At 36.2% G+C, this 23,590-nt stretch overlaps 1 protein-coding gene across 1 annotated transcript in view; it reads left to right on the forward strand.

Annotated features, from left to right (window-relative positions):
- Sap130 (Sin3A-associated protein 130) overlaps positions 1-23,590 on the forward strand; it is a 55,337-nt gene that overhangs the window by 19,570 nt on the left and 12,177 nt on the right. The window contains exons 7-9 of the mRNA XM_072519339.1: positions 2-172; positions 599-817; positions 13,502-13,855. Of these exons, the coding sequence (XP_072375440.1) occupies positions 2-172; positions 599-817; positions 13,502-13,855 (744 nt within the window). The remainder of the gene's footprint in view (position 1; positions 173-598; positions 818-13,501; positions 13,856-23,590) is intronic.

Here is a 23,590-nt window from a genome sequence, read left to right on the forward strand (position 1 = left end):
GTTAGCGTACCAGCAGCTATAGTCACCCAGCAGAGGCAAGCAACTCTGGTACCCTCTCAAGCCATATCGATAGCCAAAGTGTTTCCTCAGTCTGAGAATCCTGTGTCAGTGAGTGCGCCAACGAATGTGTTCATTCACACACCTGTACAGTCAACAAGACATTCTTCCCCAAGTAAGTTTAAAAAGCCTAGGATATGGTATTATATAAGCACAAATAAAGGGTTGCAATACTGTATTATGAATACTATATATTTTTAATATGTTTGTAATCTTTAGGAGAGACAATTGATTTAGTCTACTTACTATGAAATCTTATCTGTACTTCTAATTGTTGTTATTTGAATTTTTTTGGATGGCCAGCAACAAAAACAAAATTTGTTTAATTTATTAAATTTTTGTATTTTGAGAAGATTTCCGAAGTGGAAATCGAAACGTCACATAAACTTAATTTTTAAGTAAAATTGTGGCTTATTCGCAACACATATAGTAAATTTCATTAAGATGCCACAATGAAATAGCTTCAGAACAAAATTCTATGTTATTGTAGCTTTTAATTTAATACAGGTAGTACAATTTATTTGATTAAATTATCGTTTAGGTCCAAACCCAAGTTCTTGCATTACACAAACTAGCAGTGCCATACCGACCACGACGGTTGCTACCTATTCTTTGGCTAGTGGAGCATATTTCTATGACAATGGACCAAATGCTTATCCAGTGCAGAATAGAAGTTTTGGTCAACAGCAAGCTTCCTTTTCATCATTGAATCCAACTACTCAACCGCATATTAGACCAGCAGTGAATACACAAGTTCATGGTAAGTATAACAATCGAAAATGCTTAAACTATTTGAACTTTGACTCTATGAAGTACAGCATACGTTAATTATTGTTCACTTTTATATACATTTAAGATTACATACATTCAAGATTAGGAGACGTTGATATCAGGTTGCTAGTCAACAAGTGCCTGCAAATAGCTTTAATTAAAAAAAATCGTTGATTTATTTTTTAAATAAAATACGCCGCTCATGACATATGCATGTTTTTATATCAAATTGCAGCTAATTTTAATTAATATAATGATATAAGATGACCTGAGAAAAAAAGGTCGCAAATTAGGGTTGCCGACTGTTAAAAACGCGAAGTATTAAAGACAAAGTAAAAGAGAGCTAGCGCGCAACGTCATTGGTTTGACTTGGCGAGTGTCAGTTGTGTGAGTTTTTAAGTGGATAGATAGATACCTAGTGTTAATAATATACAAAATTATGTTGCCATAACCTCACTGTGTATGATGTAGTCACTAAAACACGCTATGTTTTTGGTTTAGCGAAGTTGACGCTTAAAAGCATTGATATTTGCTACAATATTAATTAGTTACCTGTAAAACGAAATTTTAATTTACTCTAATGGCTGCACGAATCAAAATAGACATTATATAATGGGAAATGTCGTGTTAGATTTTGCGATAAATAAAAAACATTATTCAGAAATATCTCGAAGTTGGGCACACACATATGGAGTAAGATTCTGTTCATGCGAATATTGAAAGGATAAGTTAAAAACAAGTGAATTTTTCTACCGAGCTTTTACTTGACAGCTACCGAAACTGCAAGATCTAATACGGGCTTTATATCAACAATAAATTCACGAAGAAATTCATGAAGTCGCTTTAAAGTCAAATTTGACGTCTGTAAAGCACAATTTGACATCCAATTTTGCCGTGAATAAATTCGTGAAGAAATTGACGAAATAGAACATGTTCTATTTTTCTCATTTATTTGACGTGAATTCAGTGTCACCAACCTGTGTAGATTTGGCGCGAAGTAGGGATAATAATTATTTTGTTTTTGATTATTGAAGCAAATTGAACTTTGCATTTTTAATTCGTGTGTCAAGTAATAGTTATGGAAAAGAGATAAGTTTATTATTGTAGTATTTTTTATTAAGCTAATTTATTGTCTTTATTTATTATAAAAGGTTCTACATTTATAACACTTACAAGTTTATTAAAGTCTTTATTACAATATTCACTAATTTATTTCACAATATTTATTTATATGTATTACAGTTTTACACTCATCACTAAGAACTAGAACACAACTACTTTAATTTATATCATTTATTTACAATATTTATTTCGGGCTAAAAACTCGACTTCATATTCAAAACTAACTGTAACTTAAATAAAAGTTTCCTCTATATTTATACTAAACAACCGTTAGACTAGAATTCCGGCGATTCCCTTCGAACAGACGAGAATGTCACCCGGACTGGTTTTTTCATTCGACCTTCTTCTGGAAACTTCGAATCGTAGGAGACCCGTCAGATATTACCTGGGGTTTCTGCCGGCTGGTGTATGATCTAGAAAAGACTCGAATGGATTAGAAATATAAAGTTTACAGTTAAATATGAATCATATATTTATCGTAACATTGCCCCCCTCTTAAAAGATGGTTCCTCCTGGAACCTTGTCGGGACTGGAACTGGAACGGTATGCTGGTATCGGCAACTTGACCCTCTTTTACAACTTCCAATTGTATAAAAATGGCAAGGGGCGGTTTTCTCTCCGCACCAGTAACTATGCGGATTGCAACAGACTAACACCTGGACTTCGGTGTCTTTAAAGATCTCCACCATACTTCGGATAACCCTCCAATCTAATTGGCGGCACTCTAACTTTGGCATGGCTAACTTTTGCACGTCGGACTCTAGTACGTGCTCTCTCAATTGAAGTAAGGCTTCCCATACATCTTGGTAGGTAGGTTGGTCACGGACAGTGTCTTTTGTTACCAGGTAGAAAAGGTAACGTGATGCATCTTGGAGTTTCAAGGCTTTCCCGGGAGCTGGCACTTGGCATTGAAGTTCTGCAACTCGACCGAACTTCCTTCGAAAGACGGGTGCCAACCCTGGTGCGTCTTTGATACTGGCCGGGATGGTAAGGGCCAGCGAGTAGTCATCGGGAAGCGCGAGTTGATCTTGCTTTTCTTCAGTGCTAACATCATGTCTTGCTTTACCGGTACCTCCATAGGCCCCCATGAATTCCTCAAACGTGAAGTCAGACACATCTTGGACTTGGTTTACTTCCACTTCTTCATCTACTTCGTGGTCACCTTCGAAAGACGCCAGCTGGTTATGGTGTACTATCATCGGCTTTTCCTCGAAATCTTGCTTATTCGTTAGATGACATCGTTGATCTTCTCCATAATGAGGTATGGACCTTCCCAAAACTGCTGCAATTTGGGAGAATAACCTTTTCGCTTTTTGGGATTATAGAGCCAGACTTTGTCGTTCTTCTTAAAGCACCCCTTTTCGGCTTGCTTATCGTACCGTTTCTTCATTCGGTCTCTAGCGATCTGAAGATGGGAACGGACCAACTCGTGTACATCGTCCATTCTTCTTCGTAATTCAATCACATAATCTTCACCTGCTACATCTTCTCCAGGTCGACACCCAAACTCTAAATCACAAGGTAGTCGCATCTCGCGTCCGAATAGGACCCTGGCTGGTGTCTGACCTGTTGATTCGTTAACAGCAGATCTGTAGGCCATTGTGAAGAACGGAAGATATTGGTCCCAGTCTCGCTGATGATCGGACACCATCTTTGTCAAATACTTGCCAACTGTCCTATTCATCCGTTCTACAATACCATCCGATTGCGGATGATACGCTGTAGTTCTTGTTTTCTTCATGCCTAGTCTATCACATATTCCTTGAAATAGATCGGTTTCGAAGTTCCTTCCTTGGTCACTATGGATCTCCAAAGGCACTCCAAATCGGCTGATATATTCTTGGATCAACTTATCTGCAACGGTGGCGGCCTTCTGGTCTGGAAGTGCGTAAATCTTGACCCACTTAGTGAAATAATCCATTACTACCAACATGTACTTGCCTCCATTTTCACTTTCTGGAAATGGCCCAGCGATGTCCAAACCTATTCTTTCAACGGGCTTCCAACATTATATTGTCTCATAGGAGCTCTCCTTTTTCGGTGAGGCTCGTTACTCGTAGCACAAATGGTACATTTCTTACACCAATCCTTCACGTCGTCGGAACTGTTCATCCAATAAAACCGTTCCCGAATTCGCTGAATGGTTTTCTTTACACCGAAATGCCCTCCTGATGGACTGTCGTGTAACTGACAAAGTACTTCGGCTATTCTGCTCTTTGGGATCACCAACTGTCCTCTGAACCGTCATCATTTTCCAGTACTCGTTTGAGCAAACTATCTTCCATGGTAAATGAGTCCCACTGAGCCCAATACGTCCTAACTACTGAGCATACGTTTGATATTTCTTGCCAAGGTGGTCGACGGTTTTCCTCTTTCCATTTTCGAATTTTTTGTATAACTTTATCTTTCTCTTGTTCTTCCCTTATCTTAGTAGCTGTGTTGCAGTGGGAACACTCTGCTGGGCATGGCCTTCTGGAAAGAGAATCGGCGTTTCTGTGGCTAACTTCGGCCCAGTGCTCAATTTTGAAATCCTATTCTTGGTGTCGTTCGATCCATCTGGCTATCTGACCCTCTGGGTTCTTAAACTGCATCAACCACTTAAGGGCGGCATGGTCGCTGCGGATTAAAAACTTCCTTCCATAGAAGTGCTCTACTGATTTCACTACTGCTAGAAGTTCTCTTCTCGTGACGCAATAATTCCGCTCAGGTTTTGAGAGAACTTCTCCAATTCCCACATTACTTGCATCTGTATCTAAGAAAAACTCTACTTCTGGCAGTGGATACCCTAAAATTGGTGCTGTGATTAAATGCTTTTTCAAGGTCTCAAAGGCATTTTGGCAGTCTGTACCCAGCGGTAGTCTCTTGCTTCCTCTGTAAGTCGCGTTAATGGCTTAGTGATATCTGCAAACTTCTTAATAAACTTCCGGTAGTAAGTACATAGTCCAAGAAAACTTCTCACTTGATGTTTGTCCGTTGGTACTGGCCATTCCTTAATGGAATCGATTTTTCCCTTATCCACGGCCACTCCTTCTTTACTGACTATATGACCCAGATAATTGACTTTACCTTGAAATAGCTGGCACTTCTTGGGGTTTAACATCAATTGGGCAGCTTTAAGTTGATTTTTCTAAATTCTTCAGATGATCTTCAAATGTCTCCCCCACGACGATTATGTCATCTAGATAAACCAGGCATGTTTTCCTAGATAACCCTCTCAAATGGCATAACGTTGAATTGCCACAATCCAGATCCTGTGGTGAAGGCTGTCTTCTCTTTATCTACTGCCAGTATTCAGACAAATCCAAAGTAGAAAACAATTTATTTCCAACCAATGTGTCCAATGTGTCGTCGATCCGAGGCAGAGAATAACTATCTTTCTTGGTAACGTTGTTCAGCAAACGGTAATCCAGAGAGAACCTCGTCGTTCCGTCTTTCTTCTTAACCAGGACCACCGGGGAGACCCATGGGCTCTTAGAAGGTTCTATCACCCTGTCTTTCTTCATTTCCAGAACAATCGTTTCAGCTTCCTCTCTTTTCGCCTGTGGTAATCGTTGAACTGTTTGACGAATTGGCTTAGCATTACCAGTATCAATTTTATGCTTAACAACGGTAGTTCTTCCCGTCTTTCCTCCTTTCGGTACGAAAATATCACGATACTGCCGAAGAAATTCCCTTAATTTCCTTTTCTCCATCCGGTTTAGAGACTGTCCCGCAACTGTAACCATTTGTCGTTGGAATTATCAGATGTTGTCGCCTGACGGATTATGGATGTCACAGGTACACAAGTTCCTACTTTTGTCTCTTTCTTGATGGTCACTGGGTAGTCATTGACATTGATAAGTCTCACAGGAATTTCTTTAGCCGAAGTCACCAATTCCTTTCCAATTATGATTCCACGGCCAACCTCGTCGCCATGGTTCCAAGGCTCCATCATAACAGGTGTCCCTTCGTCCACAATTCCCTGTAGCCGCGCTACTATGATCTTTTCGCTTTTCGCAGGTACGACTGTATCTTCTTTAATGGCTGCTTGCACAGTGTTGTCATCATGTGGATGAAGGAATTCCTCCTCGTTGCCAACTTTGATTACCTTATTCTTAAAATCCAATTGTCAGCAACTATAACAGTATGGACGAACTTTTCTGCTCCAATTCCCAATTGTACCTGGATTTCTCCATGAATATTGGCATTTTCACCTGTAGAGGTCCGAAGTCGCAACCTCGAAAATAATATGTATTTTTTTTTTAGGAAAAACATACAATTTCGAGACAGAAAACTCTAGTTTTATTAAAAAATTGTTGCTTTTCCCTTTCTTACATCTTTTTTTCAAATATTATTTGTTTAATGTTTTGAGAATATATAGTAAATATTTGTTAATAAAAGATTATATTGTAACCTCGGAAACCTTTTTTGGATGGTGCTAGAAAGGTCACCAATGGAGACACTGCGGACGGCAGCCAGATGGTTGGTGGAGAGCCAGTCGTGGGTTCGAAACTAGCTTTTGGAACCGGGAATGGGTCCAACGGACGAAATAAGTAAGGATAGGACAGTATAAGATATATTAGAAAATATACAGAAATAAAAAAAAAAGATAGATGGATAAAATTATCAAAGATAAGATAAGATAGAAAAAGGGCGCCACTCAATTTTTTGGGGTTTAAGCGGAAAATTAAGAAACCCTAGAAACGAAAAGTGATAAGGAAAGATATTTAGGTTCTGAGACCAAATCCAAGGAAAGATATCAACAGTAAATTATTAAATAAATTTGGTCAACACACTACATAAACAAATAATAAATATATTAGGTGGACTTCGTTTCTTCGTTTACTATTCTTTCTTTGACAGAATCAACAATGCAAATACTATCATTTAAAGATAATTTTTGACTCTCTAGTTTTGTAATAGCGTTTACAAGTATGTCAAAATTTGCTTTTATATAGGACGGTTCATTCTGAACAGAATTCTCACTAAAAATATTTTAACATTTCTGAACAGCAATACAACAAGAAGGGTCAAAATTTGATATAACATTTTTGATATCAATATAATTATTTGCAAGAAATATGCCACTATTCAACCACGTCCCCCATCTAGTCAACACTGGTTCCGGTGGCAAAGGGATATCGGGAAGCATCTCCCTATATACTTCTACTCGCAATGGTGCTTTTAAAAATACTTTCTTTACATTGTTGATTAAAGTGTTTACATTTGGAAACTCGAGTCTAACTTTTTCTGCCACCATGTTTAAACCATGCGCTAAGCATGTACAATGGATCAAATTTGGAAAAAAAATAAGACTAGTAACAGCTTTAACCATGTAGGAAGCGGCGTCGCTAACTAGTAGCAAACTTTTTTCAGAATGTACTTGATTCGGTAAAAAGAAATTTGTCAAAGATTCATTAACAAATCGAGCAATTGTTGCATAGTTACGACTTGTTACGACATAAATACGACTTGTTGGAGTCATCAGCTGAACTGTTTAAAACTCCAATAATTAAATTCGCGATTTGCCGACCCTTGGCGTCAGTAGTCTCGTCGACAGATATCCACAGATATTCATCTCTTACCCAGCTTTTAATACCTTCAATAACGTCTTTATACAGTCAATTTATACAGTGGGATATTGCAACTTACAAAAAAATTGCATACATCTTTTGCAAACATTTCTTGCCCCGTCGATGTGTGATGATTTTGAACAATGTTGTTCTGCAGAAGCTGCTGGCGTGGTTTGTTGAAGTCCTTAGATAGTTTATATTGGTGGAGAGCCGTTTTCAGGTGTTGGGAAATTTGGAATTTTTTTTCACATGGAATCTGTAATAAAACGGTTTAGTAAATAGGAGTCTAATGCAATAATATGGACTTCAAATTAAGATAACTTATATTTTTTTTCTCGAAACTAAAACTACCGCCTAAAAAACCGTACTAAAAAAACAAATATGAAGAAGAAATAAATAAAATTCTACAACAATGTGACCAAAATTAACAGATAGATCAAGCCTGGGAACAAATTAAATCTGCCGTAGGAGAAGCTAGCGAGAAAATAATTAAGTGCGACTCTAAAAGAAGTTGGTTTGAAGTGTATTATCACTTGTCAAACCGGTGTCGTTTCGCGTTAACGCTATTTTACTTTATCTTTGATACCTCGCGTTTTCAACAGCTGGCAACCCTATTTATGACCACTTTTCACAGATAACCTTATATCATCATATTAAGAAAAAAAATTAGCTTTAAATTTATATAAAAACAGGCATATACGTCATGAGCAGCGTATTTTATTTTTTAAATAAATGAATGAAATAAATTTTTTGTTCAAAAATGAATTATTATTAATTGAATTAAAAATATCTGCGGCCACTTTTTGACTGGCAACCTATTATCAACGTATTTTCCTAATTTTAAATGTATGTAAAAATGTAAGTTTGAATAACTACGTTAGAGTGATCCTGGAGTCTGATCTTTTGTACTATTAGATTATAGGCTTTTAAAATTTAAGGATTTACCCAATTTAAGTTTAATTTTAATGCAATAAGGATAATAGTCACTTTTATCGATTTACAACAAACAGAAAAACATGTAAAGTAGATACCGAAATCATACTATTACCTATAAGAAACAAATACATATTTGAAATGTCCATTTTATATACCCCGTTAATAATAATATAGGCACCCACACCTGAAACTGCCTGCTTCTACAATTTTATTACTCTGTGGCGATTACGAAAACACTATAACGTCAAACTACTGTCATATTAATATGTTTTGTAAATCGGAAGATGTTATAATGTTTATGGACAATAATTAAAATAGTTTTAATTAATGTGGAATTTTCGTAAAGGTAAAAAATGATTTAAGTAATTACTATTGAATTATTTCGCAGTATATTATCATGAATTTTTTATTTAATTTTTCACATTAATAGGTTTTATGATAAAATAATGCTGTGGTAATATTTGCCAATAGTTTTAGGTACTTAAAATATAAATCATTTTGTCATATTTATCTATTGAATTTTCTAATCGACTATGTAAATTTGATAAAATGAAATGTTTATTGAGTATAATCTAATAGAATTCTATTTTGAAAAAGCTCAAATTTGAATTTTTTCTTATGAAGCAAACTATAAAAGTTTTAAAAACGGTACTATTCTCTGTTTGGAAGATTCTCCAAAAATGAAAAATTAAATGTCAATACCTTTAGATCTCAGTTTTGTAGAAAAAATTATAAAAATAATATTAATACTCCGAAAAACTTGGGATACAATTTAACATAAAATGCAAATGCGATGTGCCATGACACTATTTGGAGATGCCGAATACCGCAGTTTTTTTTTTGGCAGAAGATTACAACGATCTTTATACTTCTTCACGTGCCATCTCCGTTTGGATGTTTGGATATCATCATTACTATTTTAATCTTAGATACAGCTGCACGGAACAGTTAATTGTAGTTACAACCAATCCTCTTTGTTAAATTTCGCAGCGAATACGTCATTCTCATCCATATACTTCTTGTTCCTACAATTTTCCCCTGAATTATGTTTCGTAGAAGTTCATATTTATCTCCCCGCATAACATTTCCAAAGTATTGGAAGTTTTCGTTTTTTGATGGTCAACAGTGATTCTTTTTTTCATTCTTCTAAGTACCTCTGCATTTGTTATTTTATTAGTCCATGGTATTTTCAATATTCTTCTATAAATCCATAGTTCTTCATAGGTCTCTTTTGTTGCAGCAGTACTTATTCATGGTCTACATCTCCACACCATATAGAATGATATGAATATAACATTTTATAGTATTATTTTTAGTTATACAGCATTGCTAAAACAAGGGACAAATCATCAAACGACTTGACCAACGAGCGACAGATTAAAGTGCGGATGAAAGAGTGTTAATGACCGATGTTGAAATAAAGTAAAGATAGTATGAGTACTTGGAAAGTTGCTAAATGAAGAGCACCAAAGGAGAGACAGGGGATGCGAAATTTTAATTGAAAATGTAATACCGGTTATAGCGAGAGATGAGGTTGTCGAGTCATTAAGTAGGATGAAGAATGGTAAGGCAGTAGAACCTGATGAAATACCTGTGGAAGTTTGGAAGGCTCTAGGATTGATATTTTGTGGCAAATGATGAGTAGGATATATGAGGAAGAAAGGATGCCCAATGCATGGAGAGAGAGAGAGAGTGTGATTGTATCATTGTATTAAGTTAATGGGACATTCAGGACTGTAAGGACTATATAGGGATACAGTTAATGTCGCACACAATGAAAATTTGGGAAAGAACCGCAGAGCGAAGGTTAAGGAAGTTATGCCAGGGAGGATGACAACGGATGCCTTGTCCAGTGACGGTTCGTTTGTATCAAGGCTCTTCACTGCAGTTGGAGGGTTGGGGAAGGACTTCTGAAGAGGGAGGACTTAAGATTAGTAGGTCGAAAATGGAGTATATGTGGTTAGGAGGTAGAGGAATGGTTGGGGACATCGAATTGCTTGGAGAAAAACTAGGAAGAGTAGGAGAATATAAATACTTTGGCTCCTACATAACGGAAAATGGAACACTATATCGAGAAATTGCCCACAGGATACAGGCTGCTGGGTTTAACTTAAAGCGAATGAGCGGGTTACTTTGATTGAAAATTGCAAGGTATTCCCCGGTGAGCTGAAACCATATCAGAGTGACACTGTTGTGTCTCGCTAGTCTGTTTGTGCATATATTGATTCGCTTTAGTTCGAAAGCTCTCATGGTAATGCCTCTTACGTATATTTTGATGATTGCTAACCTTCGAAACGAAGACAGTATTTAAAGAAGATCCCTGGAACTAAACATTTCCGGCGAAAAATAATTTACTAACTCCCTTTATTTGAAATCTCTTAAAAATAGTTGGGGGTTCAAGGGATTTTTTGTGATAAGATTCAGTAATAACGCCTTAGTGTAAATGTGTCAGATAATTTTGAATAGGACCAGAAATTTTTAATAGTGTAGGTGTCATTAAACCTTCAAAAACAAATAATTCTATCCCACGGTCTATAAACCCGGATATATCATTTTAATACTATTTAAGCAAAAAATGAAAGGTAGAAGCAACTATCGCAACTAATAATCGAATGTAAACGTGAAGGCGATAAAAGAAAAATATCTTTGATAAACATTTTACATCAAAGATATGGATTATGTATTAGTAGATAAACTTAAGATCCTACAATTAATTGTTAAAGCTTTACAAGGAAAGACACTTAAAGAAGCAGAATAAAGTTAGAAGGGAAATTGTCGATTAATATAGTAGTAAGATAAAATTCTCAATCAAATTACCAACGACCAACTATATTTTCTAAATTAAAAGTAACCAATCGTAATCCAATTATAAATATATATAAAAATTGTCGATGTTCCCCAGAAATAGTATCATAATAGAAGTCAAAAGTTTCTAAAACTGACTGATCTAACGACAATATTAGAGAACATATTATTAGAGAACATATAGAGAACACAATAAACAATAAACAAAGAAATCCGAAAAGACATACGGCAACATAACATGAGAGAGGTGGCAAGGGTGATAGAGAAAAATAGAAGTCTGAAAGTTCTAAGACACAACATGTCCACAGGAAAAAAGAACATACATAAGTTAAGAAATAAACAAGACGACATTGTGACTGATAAGGAAGAAATAGTGAAAACAGTGGAAGACTTCTACAGACAACTCTATGAAACAAGTGAATCCGATGAAAGACCAAAGATTACCATTACATTACCAAAGATAGATAATCAAGGCTCAGAATTAATGCCGAACATAACTGTTGACGAAATTAAAAATGCACTTCGGGTGATGAAGAACAATAAATCCCCAGGTGAAGACAGGGTAATGACCGAAAGCCTAAAACTAGGAGGAAATAAGCTCTTACTGACACTTGAGGAACTGTTCAATAAATGTCTGTGCGAAGCGATAACACCAACGCAGTGGAACAACGCAGAAATCATCTTACTTCATAAGAAGGGAGATATCAGCGACCTTAGAAACTACCGCCCCATTAGCTTGTTGTCACAAGTATATAAGCTATTTACAAGAGTTATTACCAACAGGCTAGGAAGTAAGTTGGATTTCTATCAGCCAAGAGAGCAAGCAGGTTTTAGAGCAGGATATGGCACGAATGATCATTTACAAGTAATTAAGAACTTAATAGAAAAGAGTGTTGAATATAACAAGCCATTAGTCATGATATTTGTTGACTACGAAAAAGCTTTCGACACAATAAGTCATCAAAAGATGTTAAAAGCCTTAACAGAGTGCCGTATAGATCATCGCTATATAAACATGATAAAATACATCTATCAAAATGGGACAGCAAGTGTGAAACTGGCAGATAAAAAGACCAACGTATTTAAAATAAAACGGGGAGTGCGACAGGGAGACACAATTTCGCCAAAATTGTTTACAACATTATTAGAGCATATGTTTAAGAACGCAAATCTGAGTGAAAAAGGAATTAATGTCAATGGAGAAATGCTTAGTCATTTGAGGTTTGCTGACGATATTGTCCTTTTTGCTGACAGAATCGATGATGCAGTATCGCAACTGGAGAAACTATACCTAGCCTCCCTACAAGTAGGATTAAAAATCAACCACACAAAAACACAAATCATGACAAATCTTGTGTTAAGTGAAAAGATTTCAGTAAATATATTGAAGAAACCACCTCATATAAGTACTTAGGACATGAGATACGCATAGGAAGAGATAATCAAACGTGCGAACTAAGCCGCCGCATAGGACTCACTTGGGTGGCATTCAGCAAGCTAAGCTATGTTCTTAAATCAGAACTGCCTATGTGTCTTAAAAGAAAAGTCTTTAATCAGTGCGTGTTGCCAGTACTTACATATGGTGCAGAGACATTAACACTAACCAAGAAAGTAAGAAATAAAATTTGTGTTACCCAAAGAGCCATGGAACGATCGATGTTAGGCATTTCTCGTAGGGATCGGATCACGAACAAGGAAATAAGACGGAGAACAGGAGTGACAGATGCCATAGAAAGAATTATGACCCTTAAGTGGAACTGGGTGGGGCACATAGCTAGAATGTCGGATAACAGATGGACACAGCGAATAATACAGTGGAGACCGAGACAAGAAGCACATCGAAGTAGAGGTCGTCCACCAACAAGATGGTCTGATGACATAAAACGGATCGACAAAAATTGGATGCAAATAGCACAAAACAGAAATACATGGAAAAGACTGAGGGAGACCTATATCCAGCAGTGGATAGATCCGGGTTAAATGATGATGATGAATACCGCTATTTAGTTTGAACTGAAATCCTTGAAAAACGAGCTCACATGACGGCTACTAGAAATGTGAATAAAGAAAAGACTTCCGTATTGACCGGTGAAATTAGGAGCAATTGTCATGAGTGCTAAATTAAATAACTTAGGTCTTCGTTTAAAATTCTAATTTGCGCGTATCTGACAGAGATTTAACTTTAAATGTGCATCGAGTATGATTTCACTCATCGGACAAAATCCGTGAAAGGAACTATATAATTATTTTTTTTTCAGGCATAGTATCGAATCAACACATGCGTTTAAATTCAGTCATGGTAGTGGATCAGAGTCGTGGCAGTTCACAAATCCATTCCCAAGTCACAGAGCAACAGCAGTCGCAACAGATCACCGAACAAATTCAGCAACAACTGCATCCAGTGGCAACTACGAAAATTTCGTCTTCGCCTAGACCCAGTATTTTGAGAAAACGAGACCATGAAGGATCGCCACTTAAAGCAGCTAAAAATCTGGTGCCCATTCTAGCCAGTTTACCTTCGCAACAACCTCAAGTCGGTTCTCAAGCGCATAATATGCCGCCCGCCTCGCCACCATCACGACCTGATTCTCGAGGCAATGGACATAGTTCAGGTAATGTTTTTTTATATTTTATAATAGTCAATTCAATGCACCAGTTTTTTGAGGAAGGTGTATTTTTATAGATACATAGTACTAAACTTATCAATGAAACTACTAAAATCTTAAGTCTTTATTTTGTCAAATTATTTTAAGTAGAATTGTATTACAAGTAATACCTCTGGATCCGGCAGCAATCATTATATGTATTATTTTCCACTTTGATGTATTCTTTATTGTTATCAACCTATAAGAAACAACCTATAAAAAAACACCAACAATGGAGTAGGATTTATAATAAATTAAAAAAGTAGTTAAACCCATACAATCTACCAAGGGCATATCAGATATAGTAGCATACACGACGCTTAAATTAAAAAGAACGTCCTTAAAATCATACAGGTGTACGCTCCAACAAGTACCTACAGCGATGAAGATATTGAACATTTCTACGAAGACATAACAACAGCTATGGAAGAAAAGAAATCAAAATTAACGCTAATAATCGGGGACTTCAATGCCAAAATAGGAGAACAACTATATAAAGAAGAAGACAGAGTATGACACCATGAATACGGCAAAAGAAATGATAGAGGACACACATTGACGAATTACTTGGAGGAGAAACAACTATATGCAATGAATACATTCTTTAAGAAAAAACCCCAAAGAAAATGGACATGGATTAGTCCCAATGGTGAAACTAAAAACGAAATTGATTATATTCTTTCAACGCAAAAATCCATGGTTAAAGACGTGACAGCCCTAAATCGCTTCCCAACTGGTAGCGACCATAGACTAGTCCGAACCAAGCTGATCATTGATAGTTAATTTGAAACAAGAAAGAAAATGGAAAATAATCAGAAATTAGACATGGAAAAACTAAGACAAGAAAAATAGACGCACGAAGAGAGAATAAAGGAAATATTTCCGACCAAGGAAGATATAGAACACAAACATATCGATGAAATAAACATGATATTTGCTGAAACTCTAATGAAAGTGGGTAAAGAAGTAGCACAGGCAACAACAAAAAAAGAAAGTTTCATATCCCAGGAAACAAAGATTCCTATGAACACAAGAAGAACATTACTAGAACAAGGGGACAGAAATAAAATGGAATACAAAGAAATAAACAAAACTATTAGAAAAAATATCAAGGAGTGTAAATGGAGAGTACAGGAAGAAAAGAGAGAGAAAACAATTGAAAAAAATAGAAACATGAAGTGCTTAAAGCAAAACCTGGGAAACATACAAATTAATAGCATAAAGACAAAGGAGTGGAGACCAACAATATAAAAGAAATTTTACAGATAACGCACGAATATTATACAAATCTCTATAAAACAGAACAAAAACCAACCTAAGAAATCCGTAATCAATTACAACTGAGAATAAAGAACGTTAACTCTGACCTACAACTAGAAATCAGTAAAAATGAAATAAAAAAGGCACTCAAAGAAATGAAGAATAACAAATCTCCTGGGACAACTAGTTAAATTAAATAAAGAAAATCAGACCAGAGAAATAAAGAGAAGCATACGGTTGGCTTGGGTATCCTTCGGAAAACTTTCTCCTATGTACTAAAAAAATAGAAAATACCCCCAATATTTAAAAACAAGAGTCTTCAACCAATGTATACTTCCTGTTCTCACCTACGGTTCTCAAACTTGGATGTTTACAAAGGAAAACATGGAAAAAATAGCAAAGACCCAAAGAGCCATGGAAAGGCAAATGCTGAACATCAGGCTATCAGACAAGCAAAGGAAAAACTTGAATCCGCAACAAAACAAAAGTGACTGATGTATCAACGCAGATAGCAAAACTTAAGTGGAAGTTCGCTGGACATACCATAAGACAGAATGACGACAGATGGAATAAGATGATTATACATTGGAGACCATATAGTTACAAACGAAAAAGAGGAAGGCCACAAATGAGATGGTCAAATGACTTGAAGAAACACGCAGGCCCAAAGTGGATACACACTGCCTACAATAGAGAGACGTGGAAGAAGGAAGAGGAGGCCTATGTCCAAAATTGGACAGCAAGGGCTGTATAGATAGATAGATATCAACCTCTATGTTTAATATTGTATCCCTCGTACTAGCAATCTGTCTATTAGTGTACCTTAATTCTTCAGTCGTGGTCTGATTTTTTTTCTTATGCTATTTCAGATTTCACAGAACTCTCTAATTTTTGTCTATCCGTAATAGTTGGACCATAATATGGTTTCCTTCGATATGCGTGTTTGTCCGCCCTCCTTATAGGCAAGCGGCGCACCCTCAAAAAGATGTGTAAAAAACCAAATAACCTAATAAAAGACTACTGATCCAAACCAAGTGTAATCTATTCTTTATATCATTTGAAACAAAAAACCTAAATATTTTTTTTGTACTAATTGCAGGTAATTTGTGATTATATAAGTTAAAATAGGTATTGAAAATACTTTTTTAGGTAAATTTGGCAAAAATAATCCTCTAACTATGCCTCTGAGTTAGGAGCGATTTAAGGGCGAAATCAGGCCAGAAGTTGGCAATTTCAAAAAATCATATTTTAGCTTCTACTAAAACAATCGTAACGTACAGCGTCACAAAATATTTGTTAAGGCATATACTTTCACCTTTTTTTTTATATAACCGACTTTTCATTTATCCCGTGAATTTTTACATAAGTTAAAAAACACCGTTTTCGCTGTTTCTCGCATAGGAGGTAAAAGGTGAGTATAAACTGATTTTTTTTTAATTTTTTTATTGATATACAATAACAATTCTTTTTAATACTGTTAATATGCACGAAAATAATAAATTAGTTTAGTTTAAGTCATCATCGATTACTTCATCAAGTATTTCAGTATCATCAGATATTATTTCTGGCTCAATTTCAGGGTTTTTCCATTTAGATATCCTATGCCATTCATCCGCATTTTACCCTCTAGGCGAGAAACAGCAAAAACGGTGTCTTTTCGATGTAAAAATTCACGGGCTAAATAAAAAGTTGGCTAAATAAAATTCTTATTAAAGTATATGTCTTTACAAACATTTTACGAGGCCTTACGTTACGATTGCTTTAGTAGAAGCTAAAATATGATTTGGTAGCAAAAAGTATTTCTTTTTGCCACACTTAAACAAATTATCTGTCATTCGTACCAAAAAAAAATTCGGGGGTTTCAAAAAGTTAAAAAAAAGCGTGGGTCCTAGCCTCCTCGATAATTTCTCTCCAGTCGTCTCTATCCATCGCCTTTCTCCGCCAAGCACGTATTCCCATATTTCTCTTCATCGATGTTATCAAGGAACCTTGTTCTGGGTCTTCCTCTTCTTCTCTGACCAAGTGATCTATCAAAGAGCGTTTTTCTAGCTGGGTCATTTTATTCCATCCGCAGTACATGTCCTATCCACCTCAGACGTCCTATCTTAATATGTTTTACGATATCAGGTTCCTGGTATATTCTATAAAGTTCGAAGTTGTATCTTCTTCTCCACACTCCATTGTTATTCACTGCTCCATAGATTCGCCTTAGTACTTTTCTTTCGAAATATCTTAACATGTTTTCATTATTTTTTGTTAGAGTCTAGGTCTCTGAACCATATGTTAGGACTGGGATTATTATTGTTTTGTAGAGTTTTATTTTTGTATTTCTCGATATAATTGTGTATTTAAGGAGGAGATTCAGCACAAAATAGCATATGTTGGCCGTGCAAATTCTGCGATATATCTCTGCGGTAGTATTATTTTTAGTGTTAAGGAGCGCTCCAAGGTGTACAAATTCGTTCACTGCTTCGATGACGTCGTTTTCTATAACAAGTGGTCGTAAAATTTGTGGTTGCGTGCTTGTTTTCATATACTTCGTTTTGTTGATGTTATTAATAAACCAATTTTTGTAGCTGATTCTTTTAATGCTACATACGCCTCTCGTACAGCGTTTTCTGTTCTCTTAACAATATTGATATCATCAGATATCATATTGATGCGTATCAATGCCATATTCCAGTGTTTTTTCCAAAATTTGTTTCAGGGTTGCAATCTGATGAATTGTAGATTTACCACCTCTGAAACCAGCCTGGTATTTTCCTACTACCCGTTCTGCATATGGTGCCATACGGTGACATAGTACTGTGGAAAATATTTTATACGCTGCATTTAGAAGCGTAATTCCTCTGTGGTTAGAGCATTCAAAGATATCTCCTTTTTTAGTGTGGTGCAAAGTATTCCAATATTCCAATCATTGGGAAGGGATTTCTGTGTCCATATTTCTTTTATAAGCTGCCGTAATGCCATAATGGTATCATGGTCACCTTCTTTATATAGTTCAGGTGGGAGATTATCTATTTCAAGTGATTTGTTTCTGGCTAGTTTTTTAACTGCATCTTAAACTTCAAGATCGTTGGTGGTTCCTCTTCCCTCTCGTCTGCTCCCCTTACCACAGCTATTTTGTTTTCCAGGTTTTCTTTTTCTTCCTCCATATTAAGTGCCTGGTTAAAGTATTCCACCCATCTATTCTATACATCTTTCCTTGTTCTGACTTCTGCATTGGCTTGTGGTTGCCTTGAATTCTTTACTGTTGATGTTAACTTTCTTATAGAATGTTCTGAATTCTTTCTCTCTGTTAAGGTTTTCTATATATTTAATTTCCTTATTTAAATAAAGCCTACAATCCATTTAAGACGACAAAAGGACTTCTACAAGGCTGTGCTACGTCCCCTACTCTGTTTAAAATATTCTTGGAAAAGACACTCAAACCATGGAGGAGAAAGTGCGAAGGAATGGGCATACCAGTAAGAGACGAATACCTATACACTTTAAGTTTTGCCGACGATCAAGTAGTCATCGCACCAGATGAAGAAGATCTCAGCTTTATGCTCAGAAAACTAGAAGAAGAATTTAAAAACAACGGAATGGAAATAAACTAAGAGAAAACCGAATACCTAACAACAGAAAACAAGGATATGAGAAACCTAGAGATAGACGAGGGAAGACAAATAAATGGAACAGATAAATTCAAGTATTTAGGAACCATAATATCGAACCAGGGAACAACAGAAGAAGATATAAACAACAGACTGAGACAAACAAGAAACTGTATAAGACAACTAAACTCAGTGTTGTGGGATAAGAACATTACGATAAAGACAAAAAAGAGAATATATAATACCCTGACAAGAAGTATCCTGACATATGGGTCCGAAAACTGGACAATAAACAAGAGAAATAGAGGTAGAATAAGAGCAGTAGAAATGGAGTTCCTGAGGAGAAGCTGTAGACTTACAAAAAGAGACAGAATTGAAAACGCAGAGATTAAGCGGAGAATGGGAGTGCAATCAGACATAATCGACTATATAGAGGAGAAGAGACTATCCTGGTACGGCCACGTCAGAAGAGCGGACAGAGGACGCTGGATAAATAAAATCACAGAATGGAGCCCGATTGGAAGAAGAAAGAGAGGAAGACCCCGAAGGTCATTCAGAGATGAAATCGACGAGGCTATGGAGAAAAGAACCCTGCGAGATGGAGACTGGAATGACAGGGAAAATTGGAGAAAACGGTTGAGTGAAGGAAGACAGTGAAAACTGTGGAAATCCTTAGTAGTAATAGTATTTAAGTGATTTCGTTTTTTTCTTGTGTGTATCTTCTTTTCTTCCCTTCTCTTTGTCTAGTAATTTTCTACAGTTGTTCTAGTTCTTCGGGTAAGCATCTTTCTGTAGGCTTCATTTTTTTCTTTTGTTGCATTCTTGCATTCATCGTCAAACCAATGATTTTTACGGGCACAAATTTCTGTTCCTATTTCATCTTTCGCTGCTGCTTCAATGTATTCCTTTATTCTGGCCCAGTAGGAGTCTATATCTGTCTGGCCTTCTTCATATACATTTTGATTCCTTAGCCTGTTGGTGATGTTTTCCGAGTACCGTTCTGCAATTGTCGCATCTCTCAGCTTTTGCACATTCCATTTTTTTGTATCCATGTTATTTTCTTTACTGGTGTTTGAAATTCTAGCCCTCAATGTTGAGATCACTAGGCACGAGACTTGGTTTGGATCAGTAGTCTTTTATTGGTAGGTTATTTGGTTTTTTTACACATAAGTGGCTGGAAATTACTATACAACCAAGCACACGTACTCATAGCCAATATGAATAGTAAACAAACTAAATAGTAAATAAAATAGAACTTTACGAATTACCGACAATCAATATTTATTTATTTGCACCGTATAATAAATAGTTATGTTAAATTGTAACAACTGAAATATATTTTTTAAATATATACTACCCAAAATTTTATGGGTTTAGTATACACTTCCACTATTTATAATAATTCTTCTTTTTTCAATGAAAGAAGTCTGTAATAATCTATTGTATTTTCAATCTCGAAATAACTGAATATTTCTAGATTATTCTAAAAGTTTTATATTTTAACGAGTACGTTTAGTGTCATTTTTTGCATTTGATTTTTTCAAAGAAGTACCCGAGTCTGTGGTAGCCCTGCGATTGTTACGAACATTGGATTAGAGATGTGTTTGGCTCCTATACAGACGTACATTCATTGGGTTAGAGATGTGTTTATCTCCTACACAGACTATTTGTAATCTATTTGTTTTGCCCTTCCCCGGTTGGCGAGATTCGTGCCACTTTATTACTTAGGAAAATATGTATTTCTCACTACCATATTTTTATAAGTTGGAGGTATATCGCTTTGTTTCCTTTGTCGTTAGTGATATCGTGTGCTGTATATTTTCCGATAAACCATCTACATAAATTCCATCCATCCTTCGTATGACTCTACAGCCCAAATCAAGCCCTGGCCTCTCTCAGCAAACATCTCCATTCGTTACGGTCTGTAAAATTCTCCTCCACGATCGACTGCCAAAGATATTTTTGGCGTCCTCATCCACATCATCCTCCCATCGCTTACTCGGTCTTCCAATAGGTCTCTTCCCCTGCATTATTGCATTCAACAGTTTTTTGGAAGCCTGTTTTCTTCCATCCTAAATACATGATCTGGCCGTTGAAGACGCTGTAAGCGTACATACTGAGATAAAGGTAGGTCTTTATCTTTAGATATATTTCATAATTATATCTGATTCGCCACCTGTTGTCATTTATAGGGTCTAGTATTCGTTTCAGTACCTTTCTTTCAAAGATGTCTATGCGGTTTAGAGATTTTTTATTTAACACCCAAGTTTCACATCCATAGCTCACTATTAGTCGAATTATGGCCTTGTAGATTCGTATCTTAGTTCTTTGAGGTGTTGACTCCTAAATAGAAAGCTATCTACTTTTTGAATGCAGTAATTCAGAACTATTGGGAGCGGCAGTCAACAGGGTCCGTATAGTCATGATGATTTCCAACCTTCAATAGAAGATGGAACTTAAAGAAGAAGATCTACTTTTTCTAAGTTGTCAACAGACAGGTAGGGTCGTTTTTGTTCGATCGAATTTGTTCTAGGATGTTAGTCTTTTTTGTGTTTATTGACAGACCCTATTTGTTTAGCGTGTATTTCTGCTCATGATATTTATGTCATCTGCATATGCTGCCAGTTGGACTGATTTATTGATAAGTTTGTTCTGTACGTAGTTCAGTGCTTAATTAAACAATGTTGATGCTAACCCATCACCCTGTTTTAATACTTGTGTTATTTGAAATGGGTTTGTCATCTCATGCCTTATCTATATCTGTGCCACTGTGTCCGTCATTGCCATTCGGATGAGCCTAACTAGTTTGGACGGTGTTTTACATTCACTTGATATTTTTATAAGCGTGCCCATATGATTGAGACGAAAATATTATAGACATCTATGTCAAATTTTAGTCATAGTTGTAGTAGAATAGTTGGTTAATGGTTGATTTTCGGCTAAATCCTGCCTGATATTCTCCTATGATCTTCTCTGCGAGGGGTTGTATTCTATGGTTAAGGATACTGGTAAATATTTTATATCCGCAACACAGCAAGGAGATTCCCCTATAGTTTCTACTGAGGAGTTTATCGCCTTTTTTATGGATTGGGCAGATGATACTCTTATTCCACTCATTTGACATTTTTTCTTGTCTCCATATTCTGTGTATAACCTCTCATATATCTTTTCGTTATTTCTTTTCCTCCCAACTTCAAAAATTCTGCGTTTATTCCATCACATCCAAGAGCCTTCTTAGTTCTCTGCAATTTGATTGCCCTTTCAACCTTATCTATCGGGGAAAAATACCCTCCCCCAACTGCGACTGCGGTGCTAAAAGACAAACTATTGAACACCTGATATGATCTACATAAGTTAGTCAGGATTACCTGGTTTCAAAATCTATTGACGCAAAAAACATTTACGAACGGAAATGGAGAGTTTCGATTTGCTACTTAACATTTCAGAGACCGACAATATGCCATTATTGTGTGGAATACATTAAGTTATATCTTTGAATACTCTAACCACAGAGGAATTACGCTTCTAAATGCAGAGTATAAAATATTCTCCACTATACTTTGCCATCGTATGGCACCATATGCAGAACAAATAATAAGAAAATACCAGGCTCGTTTCAGCGGTTGCAAATCGACAATTCATTAGATTGCAACCCAGAGACGAATTTCAGAAAAAAAATGGAATATGGGATAGATACTCATCACATTAATAGACTACAAGGCAGCCTACGATTTTGTAAATAGATGAGAAATATTCAGAGCAATGAAAGAGCTAAGAGTACTAAATCAGTGTTGGTAAATTTAACAAACTAACTCTTAAAAAAGTTTAATGTATAGTACGAATCCAGGGGGAACTGTCTGAACCTTTTAAATCAAATAACGAGCTGCCTTAGGGAAATCCTCTCTTCTGTATACTGTTCAATCTGGCCCTGGAAAAAGTACTACGTATGTCACAAATCACAACCAGCGGTTCAATATATAACAAATCAGTACAAATCCTTGCCTATGCTGATAATATAGGCGTAGGTAGCACTAACAGAATCGGCTACAAAAGTGGGTTTAATAATAAACACCAATAAAACGAAGTACATGAAAATAGGCACGCAACCACAAATCGTACGACCACTTGTTATAGAAAGCGACCTCATAGAAGCAGTTAACAAATTTGTATACCTGGGAGCGCTCGTCAATACTGAAAATAACAGTACCGCAGACATAAACTGCAGAATTTGCACGGCCAACAGATTCTATTTTGGGCTCAATCTCCGTAAATCCTCAATTATATCGAGAAATACAAAGGTAAAACTCTACAAAACAATAATACGCCCAATCCTAATATATGGTTCAGATACCTGGACTTTAACAAAAAATAATGAAAACGTGTTGGATGTTTCGAAGGCGGTGGGGCGGTGAATGACAATGTAGTGTGGAGAAGACGATATAACTTCAAACTTTATAGAATATACCAGGAACTAGATATCGTAAAATATATTATGAAAGCACGTCTGAGGTGGGTAGGGCATGTAATGGGATGGAACAAAATGGCCCAGCTAGAAAAACGCCCCTTGATAGACTCATTGGTCAGAGAAGAAGAAGAAAACCCAGAACAAGATTCCTTTTAACATCGATGAAGACATGGTAATATGGTAACACGTGCTTGGCGGAGGAAGGCGATGGATAGGGACGTCTCGAGAAAAATTCGTGAGGAAGCTAGGACTAACAACGGATTGTAAAGCCAATATAATTATGATGATACATTAAGTTAGATTGTTATCCAAAAAATTAACACTTAAGTTTTAGGAGAGATTATAAACAAAAGTGCAGCTTACTTTTTATGTTTTAAT

The sequence above is a fragment of the Diabrotica undecimpunctata genome, chromosome 1, assembly GCF_040954645.1.
Source record: "Diabrotica undecimpunctata isolate CICGRU chromosome 1, icDiaUnde3, whole genome shotgun sequence".
Lineage (NCBI taxonomy): Eukaryota > Metazoa > Arthropoda > Insecta > Coleoptera > Chrysomelidae > Diabrotica > Diabrotica undecimpunctata.